Source organism: Hydra vulgaris, chromosome 12 (genome assembly GCF_038396675.1).
Source record: "Hydra vulgaris chromosome 12, alternate assembly HydraT2T_AEP".
Classification (NCBI taxonomy): domain Eukaryota; kingdom Metazoa; phylum Cnidaria; class Hydrozoa; order Anthoathecata; family Hydridae; genus Hydra; species Hydra vulgaris.
Window position 1 is genome coordinate 39,798,819 of NC_088931.1, and position 18,017 is coordinate 39,816,835.

General features: G+C 27.8%; 1 protein-coding gene across 8 annotated transcripts in view; it reads right to left on the minus strand.

The window, feature by feature from the left end:
* Positions 1-18,017, minus strand: part of LOC100200857 (metabotropic glutamate receptor-like protein P) — a 54,502-nt gene that overhangs the window by 12,749 nt on the left and 23,736 nt on the right. For all 8 annotated transcript variants that reach the window (XM_065813203.1, XM_065813202.1, XM_065813205.1 and 5 more), the window contains exon 3: positions 11,044-11,311. In XM_065813203.1, the coding sequence (XP_065669275.1) occupies positions 11,044-11,311 (268 nt within the window). The remainder of the gene's footprint in view (positions 1-11,043; positions 11,312-18,017) is intronic.

Sequence of the window (18,017 nt, forward strand, 5' to 3'; positions counted from 1 at the left end):
GTTCTCTTTGATTTATTTTAACAACTTATTAAAGTTTTTTATTTTCAAATATATCATGAACATTTTTTCTTTTAAACTTTTTTTAGTTGGTCTGTTTATTTAATATTTTTCTTCAATTTATATTCTTTAATATTTTCATTGTTTTTTTTTAAATCTTCTATTTTGAACAATTTTTATTTGTTTTTCTTTTCCTCATATATCTATTTTTCAGCTTTTCGCTGTTAAAAAAAACTTCCTCTATTTGTGACGAATGTATGTGTGTGTGTGTGTTTGTATATATATATATATATATATATATATATATATATATATATATATATATATATATATATATATATATATATATATATATACATACATATATATATATATATATATATATATATATATATATATATATATATATATATATATATATATATATATATATATATATATATATATATATATATATATATATGTAAGCAGGAAATTACATTTAACATTTTAAATAAGTTAGTGGTTTTAAAGCTCATTACAATAGGTAAAAACCTATTGTAATGAGCTTTAAAAAGATCGACCAAAGTTTGCTGAACAACATCATCCGAAAGATGGTTCCACGAATTTGCTACTCTGTTTGTAAAAAAGTTGTGACGTATTTCACAGTTAACTGTTATTTCCCAACTGACCATACTTAGGTTCTACTGTAAATGGTTCAATTTGCCAAGTCACTCTATCAATTTTACTTTCAATTTTAAAATATTGAATGCAGTCGAAAGGAGTTCTTCTGGTTGTTAAAGTGTCTAAATTAAGAACCTGCAGGCAATCTTCATACCGGAATTTTTTTAGGCTGTGAGGTACTTTTGTAGCTCTTTTCTGGATACGTTCTATGCGTTGTATTGCAAATTTTGAATAATTATTACAGGCTGGAGTAGCAAATTCTAAATGTGGCCTTATATACACTGTGTATAATTTCTTCCAAAGTTTTGCGTCTCTGCTTATGAATGTATTTTTTTTATCCGTCCTAAAATGTTGTTAGCTTTAGATGCAATTTCCGAAGCGTGTGAGTCCCATTTGCCATTCAAGGTAATGGTAATGCCAAGATCGTGCTCTTTTTCAGATTTTAAAATGTTAACGTTGGTCAAAGATGCTGCATCAAATATATAGTAATTTTTTTGGAGGTTGTTTTTACCCATATGGATCACTTTGCACTTTTTGTAGTTTAGCTTCATGCACCATTTTTTAGACCATTCTGTGATAGCATTTAAATCTAATTGAAGCTTGTCTGAGTCTGAAGCATCTTTAATATGAGCAATACTTTTGCAGTCATCTGCATACAACTTGCAAGGAAAGTAAATGATAACTAATGGCAAATCGTTTATATAGAGGATGAACAAAAGTGGACCCAAGACACTACCCTGTGGTACACCGCTAGTTATATTTGCCCAGCTGGACTTGAACTCCCCAAGCACAACTCTCTGTTTTTGGTTAGTGAGAAAGTCACCAAAATCCAGCAAAGTAGTTTTCCAGTGATACCGAAGGCTTTTAGCTTATGCATAAGACGTTGATGCGGCACAGTGTCAAAAGCCTTAGCAAAATCAAGAAAGATTATATCAACTAATTGCTTATCTGCCAAAGATGAAGAAATAATGTCCATTGACTCCAAAAGGTTAGTGACGCAGGATTTGTTCCTAACAAATCCGTGTTATTGTTCTGGGATATGGCAAATTTGATCATTATATAAATAATTCAAGATAGTGTCCCAGATAATTTGTTCCAGGACTTTGCACGGTAAGACGTGAGCGAAACTGGACGGTAGTTAGCTACATTTAATCGACTTCCGCATTTGTGCAAGGGCGTCACGTTAGCATTTTTCCAAGGATTGGGTACAGAACCTTTTTGAAGTGAGCTGTGAAATATTTTTGTCAGAGGGTACGTTATTGTACTAGCACATTCTTTAAGAACCCATGGGTGCACACTGTCTTCACCTGGAGCTTTATATTGACCTAGTTTGCTGAGACTTGAAATTACTTTTTCTAAAGAAACCACTGCTTCCAAAACAAAGCATGTGGTTTGATGTTTAAAGTCCGGGATTGGAGAAACAAGATCTTCTTTAACAAAGACAGATTTAAAATATGAGTTTAAAATATTACTTATCTCAGGACCTGAGGTAATAGTATCATTGTTTGAATCATACATAGCATTGATTTGATTTTTCATTTTTTGCTTTAATATATTTTTGATTTACAAAACGAATCAGCATTATGAGGAAATCTAAATTTAAGCAATTTTTTTAAAAAAAAAAAAAAAAAAATCAACCTAAAATATTTTTTTTGCCGAGAATAATTTTTAGCGGTTATTTGGAAGCATTATTACAGTTACTTTCGATTACAATTACTTTACTCTGGCTGAGATAAGTAATAACATTTTGATAGCACCTTAGTGTTGGATATCTGAAAATACAACAAAACTCACAAAATAAATAGTGTTTTGAAAAACTTGGATCAATTTTTTTGTATCGAATCTCAAATCAATACCTGATTTGGGAATTGAATCGATTCACAGGGCCCTAGTGTATGTATGTATATATGTATGTATATATATATATACATATACATACATATATACATACATACACTATGTATGTATGTATATATGTATGTATGTATATTTATATATATATATATATATATATATATATATATATATATATATATATATATATATATATATATATATATACATATATATATACATGTAAAAACAAACGATTTTAACCACAATTATAAATTTTTTTATAAAACTGATTATTTTATATTATATATTTTTTTAATTAAAAGACTAGATTAAATATAATTTTAAAAATTAAAAATTTAAATTTAGTTTTAAAGGAATATAAAGCAGTTAGTATAACAGAATATAAAATTTAGTTTCATAGGAATGTAATATAGTTTTGCAATATTTATTAATGGAGAAATTTTTTTCTTATCATCTGCTTACTAATTCATTACATAAAACATAAGTCTCTCCATCATAGATAATTATATGTAAAAACGAAAAACCTTTTTTTCTTTTTAAAGAAGGAAGAAACGTTTTTGTTTAAAAGAACTTTTTTCACAAATGGATTTAAAGTTTTTCGTTTCTTATTAATTCAATACCGTGTAAAGTTCAAATAACATAATTTATTTATCAAAATAAACTATGTTTACGAACATAATTTATTTTGTTATGTGATAAACAAACAAAAGATTATGCTAAGTTGAAGATTGTTTTAATAAATAAACTATAAGGAAAAATAATCTTTTTAAATACCGAACTTAGATTTTATCAGTAGTTTTTATTATATTAGTTTAAATGATTTTAAACTCAGTTTAAAATCAAATTTAGTTACAACGTGATAAAATCATATCGCGATACATAATCAATCTCTTGCGCAAAGAAAAAAAAGTCATGAACTGAAACTTAAGCTTGGTTTCCAATAGTTGTCGAAATGTTGCACAACAGTTGTACAACAACTTTGTTTTATAATGGAAAAATTTTCAAGCTTAAGTTGCGCAACTAAACGTTGGTTGTACAACAAAATTTATGTTGTAAAACTGCAATTGTGAGTTTTGAGAAAAATCTGTGACAGTTTTTTGTTTTTTCTGCTATTTGCGCAGTTTATTATTCATTCTACTAAAACAATGAATAATAAACTGCGCTCTAGCGGTAATAAAACAAGTCTGGGACGAACCCAGACTTGTTTTAGTACCGCTAGAGCGGTATGGGCACCCAAAAAAAAGCGCCTAAAAATAATTTTATCTTTTAACTTTTCTTTTGCTTTTTTATTAAAGTCATAAAAAAAAATTTCAGTTTTTAATGCAGTAGTATATAATATTATCAGTAGTATATAAATAATTTTCACTTTAATTTAGCTACTTTGCTTTATCACATGATTATGCGACGATCTAAATATTGATTAAAAATTGTTTAACGTATTTAAACATTTAATTATTAATTCTTTAAAACATTAACAACTACTAAAATTAAATTTACTAAAATTCAGTTAATTAATGTTAAAAATAACTTAAACAATTTTCAATAAATATTTACAAATAGAGTGGTACTTGCAACAAAAGAGTTTATAAAGTAACAAAGTTTTCTTATCGTAACTAAAGTAACATGGTTACGCCCACTGATAAATTAATGTATTCAAAGAAATGCTTAAATCAACACAAATGATTAAATTTAGATAAACACAAATGATTAAAATGATGATTAAGAAAACGATGATTAAAAATCATCGTTGCAGCACCAGTTTTATTTGAGGAAGGAGGGGGAGGACCCCCACATACACACATTATTGAAAAAAAGCGGTATCCCCAAATAAACTCTGGGTTTGTCCCTGTATCATTTCATTAATTCCACAACTAAAAAGATTAAACAACTATGGCAAAGCCTTAGCTAAAGTTCAAATACAAGCATTTCTGCTTAAGTTAGAGTTTCCAGATAAAGATGAACCTATCTACTCTGTTTAATCCATCAATGCATTGATTTTCCATTGCACTGTGAAAAACTTGTAGTACCTGTAGTAACTGTTGCTTAAATATTTAAAAAGAGACAGTGCAATTTATTACTTTGTTTAACATAATTATGTGATAAACTTTACACTTTGAATAAAATTAGCTATAAAGTAACTCTCAACCAATCATTTAAAAAGACATGATCTGGTTTAATATTTTGTTTAATCAATTGATGTGAAAAACTATAAGCTTTTAATAAAATCAAGGAGGTTTAGTTTGCATCTTTTTTTATCAAATAAGTAACTTAAATAGTTATTCAAGGAGAAAGAGAAAAGAGGTACAATATCAAATTAAAACAACAAAATTTTGGGAAAACAAATTAAAAAAGTAATAAGTAAAATAAATATATTTTTTAATATCATATTGTTAAAAGAAAGTTTTATTAACTATACTCTAGTCATTACCTTGTGGCACGATGGAACATTTACCTGGTCGCACGATTAAACATAGTCCATTTGCCACAAAAGGCTTCCTTAACATGAATTAAAATAATCTGTGAAAGTATTTAATTGAAATTATATACTATATTTATAAACTATTGCATTAAAAACAGATCAATTACTTTTTGATTTTGAGAAATTAAGCAAACATCCTTGATCTTGTAATTCTTTTCTCTAATCTCCTTGAATAACAATTTCTGAGTGCTTTCACTATCTACAAAACCAGTAGGAATATAATGTGTTCCATTTGTTAGACATAAATAGTTGTGAAGACAGACAATAGCCTTTATTATATTTTCCACTTTCAATGGTTTAGCTTTAATTGGAGATCTGTAAATTCCCCACCTGGCAGCCAGAATTCCAAAACTATTTTCAACTGTTCTACAACATCTAGATAAGCGATAATTATAAATTCTTTGTTGGAATATAAGTTTTTTACCTGGGTATGGTTTCATTAACCAGGCTTAAGCCTAAATATATTGTCTCCAACAGACAATAATGAACAGGCATATAACATCTCCAAAGAACTAGTGGAACTTTAGGATCAAATTTAGATACTTCTGGTAAATTAAAATTACTCATATTAAACACTCTACCAAATCTGCTTGCATTTAAAATAGAAGCATCATTATCCCTTCCATAACCCCTAATGTCAACCATTGTAAAAAAATATTTAACATCACAAATGGCTGATATAACCATGCAGTAAAATCCTTTAAAATTGTAAAAAAAAGAACCAGATTTTGCAAGAACCTCAATGCATACGTGTTTTCCTATACATAGTTTCTATACATTGTGGAAAGTTCTAATTCTGATTATATTCTTTAATAATATTTTGCCACTTTTGTATGTTGTTAGGGGCTCTTAGAAATATTTTTTAAAGAACTTCCTATATAGCACAACAGGTTTCTTCAATTATATTACATACTGTTATATATTTATATATATATTACATAATATTATATTACATAAAACGACTGAGTTTGTTGTGATTCTCCTGTAGCTAGGTATCAAAGTGTAATAATTAATTGATGTGATGGGCATATAGACTCTCTACTAGGACAATACTTTTTGTTATTGAAGATCCAATTAATGACAAAAGGTTTTCAAATCTGTCAGGCGACATTAAGTATCAATAAAAAAATTCTCTATCAAATAGCATCACTTTTTTGCACCAAAGAACTAAATGCATCTTGCTGGACATGTTTTTTAAATATTTCTCTAACCCAAAACTGATTTTTTTTTGTTGAGATTTTTTGGCGTTTTAAAATTAAAAGTATAATAAAAAGTTGATAATTTAGAATAATACTTTTTTTAATGACTGCTGTTTTTCATTTATTCTGTTTTTTTTTTTTTTTTAATTTGACTTAATTATATGCAATGGAAACATCACACTGCACAACAAACTAACACACAACAAATTAAACAAAAGTTGCACGATTATTGTGCGACATTTCTATAACTATTGGAAACCAAGCTTTATAGGAGTAAAACGCGCTTGAATAAACTATCTTTATTAGTATAAATTATAATATTAGTCTATAGATTGTGGTGAAAATTATGTTGACTTTTTGGCCTACACAATACAGAGAAAGGGCAGCATCCACTAAAACAAAAAAGTTAGTTTTTCTTGCATTTATTCTTTTGTTTTAATCAAAATTTTTTAGCCCAAACATTGTTTTATCATATTCTTTAATATGAACACAACATGTCTCAGAGATTTGGGATACCTTTAAGATCAGAAGGTTTAATAGGAAAGTTTAGTCTTAGTAGAATGAAGTAATGATAAACACATGTGGAAAAAAAACATAAGAATTTTAATTTAAAACAAGTTAAGGTTATTTAGGTACACCTTACTTGTATGCGCATACAAACAATTTTTATTATTTGTAGATACTTATTTAAACATAAGTTTAATTAATTATTATTAATTTATTTGATTATTTTACCTAAACATTTAGTAGAATTAAATTAAATAACTTTTTTCATAAAGATTAAACAAATTATTTAAATGAATAATGAAAAACTTTTCTTTGAAATAAAATATTAAAATCCAAAAAAAAAGTTCCTATAGCAGAAGTTGAACCTGCAACCAGGTCAGTTACACCTTAAAATAATATTCAAATCTAAATCTTTATCTAAATAATTTTTGACTTTAGATTTTTTCACTTAATCATAGATTATATATAAATATTTTCACTGTGTGCTCATTATTTGTACACACATACAAATAATTTGTTTAGATGTTTATCACTGTGTGCTCATTATTTGTTTAGATGTTTATCACTGTGAGTTCATTATTTGTTTAGATCTTTATCACTGTGTGCTCATTATTTGTTTAGATCTTTATCACTGTGTGCTCATTATATATGTATATATATATGTTTTCACTGTGTGCTCATTATTTGTACACATGTAAAAATTTGTTTTTTTATTAAAGCAATTAAAAATAAGAAATGCTAGAGTTACAGAAGGAAAACTTGAAACTCATCCTAATAAAATACAACATTTTCAAGATTGTCCAATATCATCAACACATCATGGTTCATAGCAACTCCAAATAAGCCGTTCATCATTACACCGCATTCTCAATAAGCTGAAACTAAGGCCTTACATTTCTAGTCTAGTTCATAAACTAAATGAAGATGACTATGATCGACATGTTGAATTTTGCAAAAGAATGCTAGCAATTTGTGAACAAGGTTATAACATTTTTGATTCAATAACTTGGTCAGATGAAGCAGTTTTCAAATCAGATGGCTCTGTTAATTGAAAATCCCCATAACATTGTGGAAAAAAGTATCAACAATCCAAGTTTGTGTATGGACAGGTTTAAATGTCAACAATTGGTCCATTCTTTTTTGAAGGGACTGTAACAGCTCAAAGCTATCTTTCAATGCTGTCAGACTATCTATGGCCTTCATTTGTAATTTCATTGATTAGTAATGGTGCAAAAATTATTGATCAAAATATTGATCAAAATTGAATATAATCTTTGATAAAATCAAAAATCGAAATCAAATTATTGATCAAAAACTATCAGATGCATGGGGTTCTATACTTGTTCTATGGGGTTCAAAGTTTATTCTCTTCATAACAGAGGCTTTTAGAGAAATTTCACCAGAATTATGTAAAACTGTGTGTTATTCGTTAATTGATCGTTAGGCAAAATGTATTGAATTTAACAGTCAACAATTTGAACATTTGCTTATTACTTATTTTGACTTTTATTTATATTAATATAAACTTACTGTTCTTACTAGTGATGGGCAATTCTGCAGCAAAAAATGTCAAAAAAAGTAGTCAAAATTTAACTTTTAGCAAATAAATATTGATGTAAATACATGAAAATTAATTTAAAATATACCTTTAGTACTAAAATTAATTTAATTAAGTCATTTTTATGCTTCCGAAAGTTAAGGTTTTTCTAGTTGTCACATCATAACAAAACTATCAATCCAAAATGTTATTTTAACCATAAATTTATTTTCATAATCCCAATTAATTTACTGTGAAAATAGAGCTAACATGTTCAAATTTTTGTTGGTCAGATTGTATACTTTATAAAATATGACAAAAGAGAAATAACAAAAAAGCTTTTGCAATTTTCATGTAATGTATGTCAACAAAAACAAAATAAAGTTTTGTTTTTTCTAAAATTTAGTTACAAAACTCAAGTTTTTTAATAATATATGCGAAAGAATGTTACATTTTTACTTTTAAAGTTTTGAATAACGATGCTTAGTTAAAGCACATTTTTATTTTAGGTTTGAGAACTTCATACACAAAACCAATATCATGCTAATTATCTTGTGACATGAAGCAAAATGATTTTTCTTTAAGCTGGTCATTTTCGTTTAATAAATAGAGGGCAACTGGGTGTAACATGCATTGACTTTTGCACCAATATTACCTTTTCATCTTGAATCACAAATGTGCAGTTTTCTGCAAAATCACATAAGACAATCTAGCAGTCTTTTGCCAACTTTTCCTTTTGTTGCTTTAGGTATCTTGCTTGACATTTTGCAATAAACAAGTGAACATGAGCTGTTCACTTGTTTATTGCCTCTGATAATATCATGTAGCACTCTTCAATTGTTGTTGTCAGATCAATGTTGTTCTGTCTTTTTAATTCAAAAAGTTTTAAATTATACAATGTAAAATTTTGTTAAAACCATTATTTTAAATGCATAACTGTTTTTAATCAATATACTCGCAAATCAAAAATCTTATAAACAAATGTACTTTCTTACAATATTTTAAAAAAGATCATTGAATACAGAGTGATCAAATACCAAATGAAACAAAGATAAACATAAAAAAAATTTTTTTAAGACAATATTTTCAAAGTTATCTTTACATTATTAAAAATGCAAAAAAAATTTTTTTTTTGAAAAGTAGGGCATGACCCCCAGTGCCCCCAACCCTCTGGTCATCTGCCCTGAAAAGAATTTTAACACACATTCATCAGGATTACACAAATGCTAAAAGTTTCAGAGCTCCAGTTTGTCTGGAAAGTAGTGAAAAATTACAAAATTTCTGCGACAAAAAAGTGGGCCTATCAACGAACCCCCCCTAGTGTCTTGGGCCCTGAAAACAACTTTAACATGCACATTCATCAGCACTACAGAAATGTCAAAATTTTCTGAGCTTTAGCTAGTCCAAAAGGTAGTGAAAAATCAATTGCAATACTCCGCTACAATGGTTTTCCATATATGGAAACCCATATATTTGCAGATCAAAATCTTTACATTTTTTGAAAAATCAAAGAATATAGAATGATGAGCATAATATTTTTTTTAATTTCAGCAAGACCACATGTATTTTTTGAGCATGAAAATAAAGGCAAATAAAAATTGCGTAAATTTATTCAAATTGATAAATACAGGCACTTAAAAATAGTTTTTTACATTTCTGATCATTTTATTGGATTTGCCACCTCTGAAAATAGCCAGGTACAAATTTTTAAGTAAAAATATCAAATACTTTTAAAGTAATGTAACTTGAAACCAGGGATGCGGAGTCCAAAAAGGACTCTGGCTTTATCACTCTACTTTTTCAAAGTCTGTATGTCCAGAAGCTCTAAACATGTTTGTTAACTTGTGATCTGCTATAAGAAAAAAATTCATGAGATTTAATGACTTGAAACTTTTTATTTTTAAGCCTGGAGTCCTTGCCGCCATTATACCTAAGGACTCCGGGTTCAAAAAATAATTGTTCCTCTGACCTAAAAGTCTTAATTTTTTTCCTAATAGTAATCTATAAACTTATTTATATTTTTAGAACTCTTGGATACCAAAAACTATGATGAAGTAATCTTTGAGTGACTTTAAAATCCGGAGTCCTTTTTGGGACTCTGCATCCCTGCTTGAAACCTCTAAATAAATGTTGCAATTCTGAGAGGACAGGAGGGGCCTCGCCAACATCTGTTAAGAGTAAAATGATCTAAAATTTTTAAGAAATTCTTATTTTAATAGGTACTTTCAACTGTATTAAAATCAGCAAAAATAGAGATATAGGATAAAAATTTTAAAAATTTCTGGGTCATTGACATGAAATTACCCTATATAATAAAATAATACTAGATGTAAAAATTTTTTGAAAAAAAAAATATTTTATTTGGTGCCCCAAGACCCTTGAATATTTATAGGGGCACCTATAAATATTCAAGGAATTAAAATCAAAAAAAAAGTCTCATGTTGGGTCTCAAATGAAACAAAATTATATAGAAATTTCATGAATATGAATCATTTTATAAATAAGTTATTATTTTGGATTATTTTTGCATAAAATATGACTTTTTCAAAAATGAAAATAAAAAAAGTTTTTTTTTATGAGTTTTTTTTTATTATCAATTTTTGATTTATAATAACATATATTTTTTTAAACCATAGAAGATGATCGAAACAGAAACTGTATTTTTAGTTTTGATTGATATATATCTATCAAAATGTTCCTGAAATAAAAAAATAAAAATTTAAAAGATTTTGAGGAACATTTTCATTTTTTTTTTTTGCTTTTCCTAAAGTAACTTACATGAAAAAAAAGAATAAACTTCACACCTGAATCACATAATTTTTTTAAGACATCAACCCATTTAACACGATCCTCTTCTGATCGTGCCAAAAAGTAATAGTGACGATTTGGTGTTTCTAAACAGAAAGGCCATTTATAGTTCCTGCTAACATATTTTTCATACTCTTGAAAACTATCCAGCACTTTAGTGCAAGTTTTTAAGTCGATTGGTTCTTTTAATGGTTTGTTTTTGTTAATACTTTTATAATACTCAAGTGTTTTGTCTGACCATAGTTTAAAATAACGTTTTTGCCACTAAAAAAAAAATAAAAATAAAAACAACAACATAAAAATAAATAAAGCGTTTACATATATACAAAAATAATAGATAGTTTTATGTAACTAAATGTGTGAATTCAATAACCATTATGGTTTGGTGGATCAAAAAAAAACAATCAGTAAATAGCAAAACATTAATATTAATTAAAAAGAAAAAATAATCCTTTATATATCATTAGGATAATAAACAGTTTTTATTGAAAAAGTTTGTATTATAAAATGCATGTAAAAATTTATTATACAAAGACAATTTAAAAATTAATAAAAGAAAAAAGTTTCCTTCAAGAACGTCATTAAAAGTTAATTAATTATTAAATAAGTATAGGATTTTTAAATAAGGAAATTTTGTTTTTAAACAACACTTAAATTTTAATTATAATTTTTTTTATAACAATATTGTTTAATATAAAGATGGTTTTAAATTTAATTACAATGAGGTACTTTAAAAAACGCAACTGACATAATTAAACTTTTACTGATGTAAAAATCTTAATTGAGTAAAGTTACATTAATTCACCTTACGCTTTTCTGTTACGCAACAAAATTTCATAACCTGATAATTGTAATTCTTTTAAAAAAAATAAACATTGATATGCCTTCAGTAGAGTTAAGAAGCCTCGGCATAGATCAAAAATATGTAAGGGAAATTATAAGTGCTGTCTCCTTTGGTAAATGCTCATCAGCACTGGTACATCAGCTCCTAGGAGTTCTATCATCCAAGGTGACAATTACTGGCAAATCATGTGCTCCGTTTGTATGTGTCAACCTTAGAGACATCAAAACAGCTAAAAACTTTGTCTTCATATATTTATACAAGGGGCAAGTCACCTGTGGAGAACAACTATTTTATTATGTTATCTGTCTGCTAAGTTAAAAGCTGAAATAAAGATATTATTGCTTCTGTTCTAAAATGAAATTGCTACTATGCTCATCATAAAAACATTTTATTTGCAATGATTATTTTTAAGTCCAAACTTGGATCGCACAAAATTTTAAAGGCAAGGGCACAGGAAATTTACAGAATTAGATAATTCATTGTTCCTAAACTAAAATGAATTCTGATTATATTGACCTCATTGATTAGCAAAACACTAAAACCACCAATCTCAATTGATGGTTGACCTTTTGGATGCATTTATTAGAGAAATGGTCAATAACAGCAAATCATCTGATGTTGATTATCCAAGATGTATCACATTCAAGTTGGTGAAAGTAACATTAAAATAGCCTCTAAGGCATTAGCAGCCATGTGCGGCCAAAAATCGAGAGATAGATTTATCCGATTAGAGAGTTGCCATAATGCCAGCTTTTAATCCTAAGGCTGAGTACTGCGTTCCATAATTTGATGTTATCAACATTATTTTGTTATACTTGCATTGTCTTGAACTGTTATGTTATTTTTTTTTTTTACTGTTGCAAGTAAGCATTATACTATTTACTTTTATGCATATAATTTTATGTATGTTATTTATAAAACACATTTACATTTATTTAAATTGTTATTTAGTATTTATTTGTTAGCTAATATTTAGATAGCATATTACAATATTAACTAACAAACATGCGGCAGTGGTGTAGTGGTAAAACACTCACTTCATAAGCGAGAGGTTTTAAGTTCGATCCCCACCACGTCCCTGGTAGTACCGCGCTCAACTCGTTTTTCCGCGCAGCGGCCTTGTTCGTCAAGGTTCGTGTTTCAGAATTATAGAGTTGAGAGAGAGTTAAAACCACTATTAAGTAGCCTCCTCATCTGTAGTGGCCTTCTCGGCCTTGAGGATGTGAATAACAAAAAATATATATATGAACTTAATGATTCTAAACCAAAAAGCAACTTTTTATAGCAAATAGATATCAAGATTTTAACTTTAATTTTTCCATACACCTTAATATTGGACATGTAGGATCTGTTTGTTTCAACATTGAATGTAAACAATTTACTTGTTTAAATGTCATGAATGTGTGCCTTCAGATAGCAGTCTGGATCAGGATGAGGAAGGCAACAACACATCTATATTTGTGTCATAGAAAATTACTACATTGATATCATACTTAGCAAGGAAACCCACACTCCTTTGAAATATCGCAAAAATGTAATTACTAAACATAATACTTATTAATTTTGAATAAATTGATTAGAGCCTGGGAGCAAAATACCCCAAAAGGTTTGTCCCTTACCCTAAATGTGAGAATGAATAGTTAACAAAATATATTTTTTAATCTATTAAATTTATTAAATTTAAATTCACCCACTAAGCTTTGATACGTAATTTAACAATTTTTTAACCTTGAGTCCCCTGAAAGGGTATAAAAAATTGATCAAGTGCATTATAAAAAAAGCATTTAACATTTATGTATGCATGTTAATTGCAAATGATTGAAAAAGAAAACTGTGCATTTACAAATTAGATTTGAAAATATCTATGATTTTGCTGTTATAATATCTTTAGTTAAAATATTCTAAAGTGGAATACTGAACTTTAAAAAAAAGTATGCCTTAAAATTTTGTCATTTTTTAATTACAAAAGTAGCCTCAATGACTGTAGTGGTCTTCTCAGCCTTGGGGAGGTAAATAATTGCCACTTTTGGCTGAAATTTGTGTCTTTTAGATCAATTCGCTTCTGGCTGGAATTAAAATATTTTTTTTACTTTTTTTTATGACATGTTACACAGGCTGTGTAAATAAATCAAAAAATCATTATCCTACAGAGCAATAAAGAACTATAGGTAAACCTAATAGGTAAAAAATACAAATGTAATTTTTGCAGATGTATTTGCAGTACTACTATTTCTGGAAATAAAATTACATTTGTATTTTTTACCTATTAGGTTTACCTATAGTTCTTCATTGCTCTGTAGGATAATGATTTTTTGATTTATTTACAAAGACTGTGTCACATGTCATAAAAAAAAAAGTAAAAAAAAAATTTTAATACCAGCCAGAAGCAACTGGCTGGAATTATAATTACTTCGTAACCAAACAGTAACATTTGTATGCTACGTCGCTAAAATTATTGCGCTGTTGCGCTAAAATGTTGCATCTCAGTTATATAAAAAAAGATGGATATCTGTAGCCAAACAGTAATTTATTGTTACCCCTCCAAGCCTTCCCAGGAAGTCCGTGCTTCCTGTGAAGACTTGGAGAGGTAACATAATAAAATACATAATTTATGCTACGCTATTTAGATTGATCTAAAAACTTTTGTTTGGTAATATTTAAGTAACTCTATTGATATTTTAAATGAAGCATTTAAATAAAGTGAATGTTTATTTTAGCAGTATTTTAATGAAGTAGTTAACCAATTTAAAAACTGCACATCATTGTGACAAAAGTTTAAATTACAAATTCATAAAATATGCGCATTATTTCTAAATATAATAAATTGAGAGAAAATAAAATAAAATTTTAATTTTCATAAAACTAACTTTTCTATGGAAATTTTGAATTAAAATATTCAGCAACAGAAGGAAAAACTTTTCTATTGTTTTAATATGACATAAATGAAATGTAAAAAAAATTTAAAATAAATTTATCTTTTAAAAGCAAAATAATTTAGCAAGTATGTGAATTTTATTTAGACAATGTTAGTTTTATATGTTACATTTGTTCAGGCATTGGAAATACAGCAACAACCAGCAATAAAATATTACTTTTAAAAAACTTTACTTTTAAATAACTTAGCTTGACTCTTAAAAATTTAGTTGTTGGGTTTCTATATAATGATTGATTTTATCACTTGACAAATGCAGCCCTCATTAAAAGCATGTCATTTTATGCCTAAAATAAGCACTGGCCTTAAAAACCAACTGAAAAAATTTCTATTGCATGCCTAAAATAAGCTAGCCTATATACAAAATATATTTCTCATATTTAACTGTGTAATGCTAAGGTTTGGCCTGATTGATTTTAACTCTAAAAGGCTATTATTTCACCTTTTTATTTTTTTTTATAGAAATCAAATTCAACATTAAAAATATGTACAAAGTGTACATTAAAGTTGTTTAAGTTACACAAGTGTTAATAATAGGGATGCGCCAATTGTTTGGCAAAACCCAACGTTAAGCTGTTTTGCCTAATGTTCGGTTCGGCCAAACCTTACCAATTGTTTGGCCAATTATGCAAATTTGGAAATCATCAAAATTTAACTCATTCGTACCATAGCTACAGTTTAAATGGATAAAGTTTTTATTAAAAAAATGCGTACCAATTAAACATAGAAGAACATAGGATTTTATAAATGTACTTCAATACAGTTTTAGTTTAATTTTATCATGTATTTTCAATACAGAATAAATTTAATCGGACCAAATAAAATAAGAGATTTACCAAAACTATTACTTGACTAAAATAATTGTAAAATAAATACCCCTGCATCAATTGAGTATTATTTTAGTTCATCACAAAAATCTAATAATATAAAATCACCATTTGTTAATCTTAAAATAACAAATAGGAATTTAAACGAAAAAGATATTTTATTGAACTTAAGTTTGTTAAACATGATGCCTATTGTTGCTGTGGTAAAATAAATAAATTTCTCTACAGAGAAAGTTTCTTACAAGCTTGCTACTCAACTGGTTTAACTGATAAAAAAATATTTGAAAGAAACAAACATAGGGAAAAACATTATTATGGAGTTCCATAATAACGCTCCAATTAAGTATTTTGTTATTATTGTATTATGTAATAGTAAAAACAATCACAAATCAAAAATTTTAGAAAAATAAAATGTCAAAAAACATGAAAATCAATTATCACTTGTTGCCCTCAAGTTATAAAGTATAAACATTAATTTTTCACCACTTTCTGGTGATAGTCTGTTTCTACTTGGTTCATAAATGTTGCCATCTGTACAAAAAGGCTTTCACTTTCAACAGAAGAAGGTGGTGCTGAAAGAAACCATTGGGCTATTTTGTTTAAATTTTTTAAAGAGTTTCCACAATTTTTCCACCATAAAAGAGGACTTTCTTTTTCCATAACAAGAGGGAGTTTTAAATACTCTTCAATCTCCATGTTGATTATTTGCACATTAGAGTGTGATCTTTTAAACCTTTTGCTATCTTTAGTAATTGAAAAATTGGAATCACATTCATTTATAGTTGTCAGTTTGGGAACTAGCCGAAAGCATTCATTAAATTTTGGATACGCTGGTTTCACAAACACTTCATTTGTGTCACGTACTGCGGGCTCTTTACAATCAGAATCAGAGGAATCAAGTTCTAAATTATGTTGCTGCATTTCTTGCATCTGCTCATTTAGCCAATTTTTTATTGCATTCTCATCTTCTTTTTGATACATTAATTTATATCTAGGGTCACAAATAGTGGAAAGACATAAATACTTATCATGTAAAAATGTGCTCAGTCTTTTGTTTACTGGCTCTTTCAATTGATCAACTAAAGTATTTATACTTAAAAAAGCCTCACAAACTAATGCTTGATTAAAAAATACTTTAAGAGCCTTAATCGAAAGAATAACATCCATTAAATATTGTATTAACCTATGCTTCTTTGTACCAAGTTATTCCTGAATTGCTTCTGATTTTGCTGCTGCTGTTGGTGAATGGTGAAAATGTGTTGCCAGACGTCTGTAGCAAACTAAAAAAATTTTTCACAGATTGTTGGGACAAAATTGAGTCATGTATACATAACTGTATTGTATGTATAAAACATGGCATTGACTTAAAACCACTGTCTCTAACACCAGCTACCATATTAGCAGCATTATCTCATAAAACAATGTGAATTTTTGTGTGTGGAATTTCAAAACTTAGCAAACCTTTATGTAAATACTCATATCTTTTCCTGTATGACTTTCTGGAAAATGCAAAACTCTGAGTACTCACTCTGTTGCAAAAATTCATTATTGAGCCAGTGTGCTGTCATGCTTATGAAGGCAACATTTCAACTATTTGCTGTCCAAATATCAGTTGTAAGGGAGATATAACTGGCAGCAGATAAATTACTCCTGATTGAATTAAACAGATTACCATATATTTGTGGAACAATATTTTCACTAAAGTAACTCCTACTGGGTATTTGGTAATTAGGGCATATCTCTTCAATTAATTTTCTAAAACCAAGATCTTCTATAATTGTGTATGGTTGAATATCCAACGCCATCATTTTTCCAATGCGATTGTGAATCTTGGTTGTTCTATGATCATTAATACCCCATAACCTTTTTTTATTAATACTCTCTGCTAATGTTAACTGTTTATTTGTTTCTGAATCACTTGATGTAGAAATGGTCGATGTTTCAATAATTTTTTTTATCAGACCCTTTTTCAGCCAATATATACTCTACAAGGTGAAGGTGCTTTTTTAAAATGATGCCTAATTGCACTAATGGTAAATGTTTTTGGACAATTCCCACCTCTGGAAAGTATTGCTTTGCATAGTAGGCAGATACAAAAACAAATGTCTTTCTAAGAATCTTCAAAATATTTCCACACAGTACTTTTAAAAGACATTTTTTCAGAAGACATTGTTTTATACTTTTACAAGATTAAAATGTTATTACTAAATTATAAAAAAGAAGTTCAACCAAAAATAAAGCATTTTAAATTTAAACTGTGTAAATATATCTTAAAATATGGCCAACATGTTACATATTGTGTTATTTTATCCTATACTTTTTTTTTTTTTTGTCCTCAAGGCCAAGAGGGCCACTACAAATGAGGAG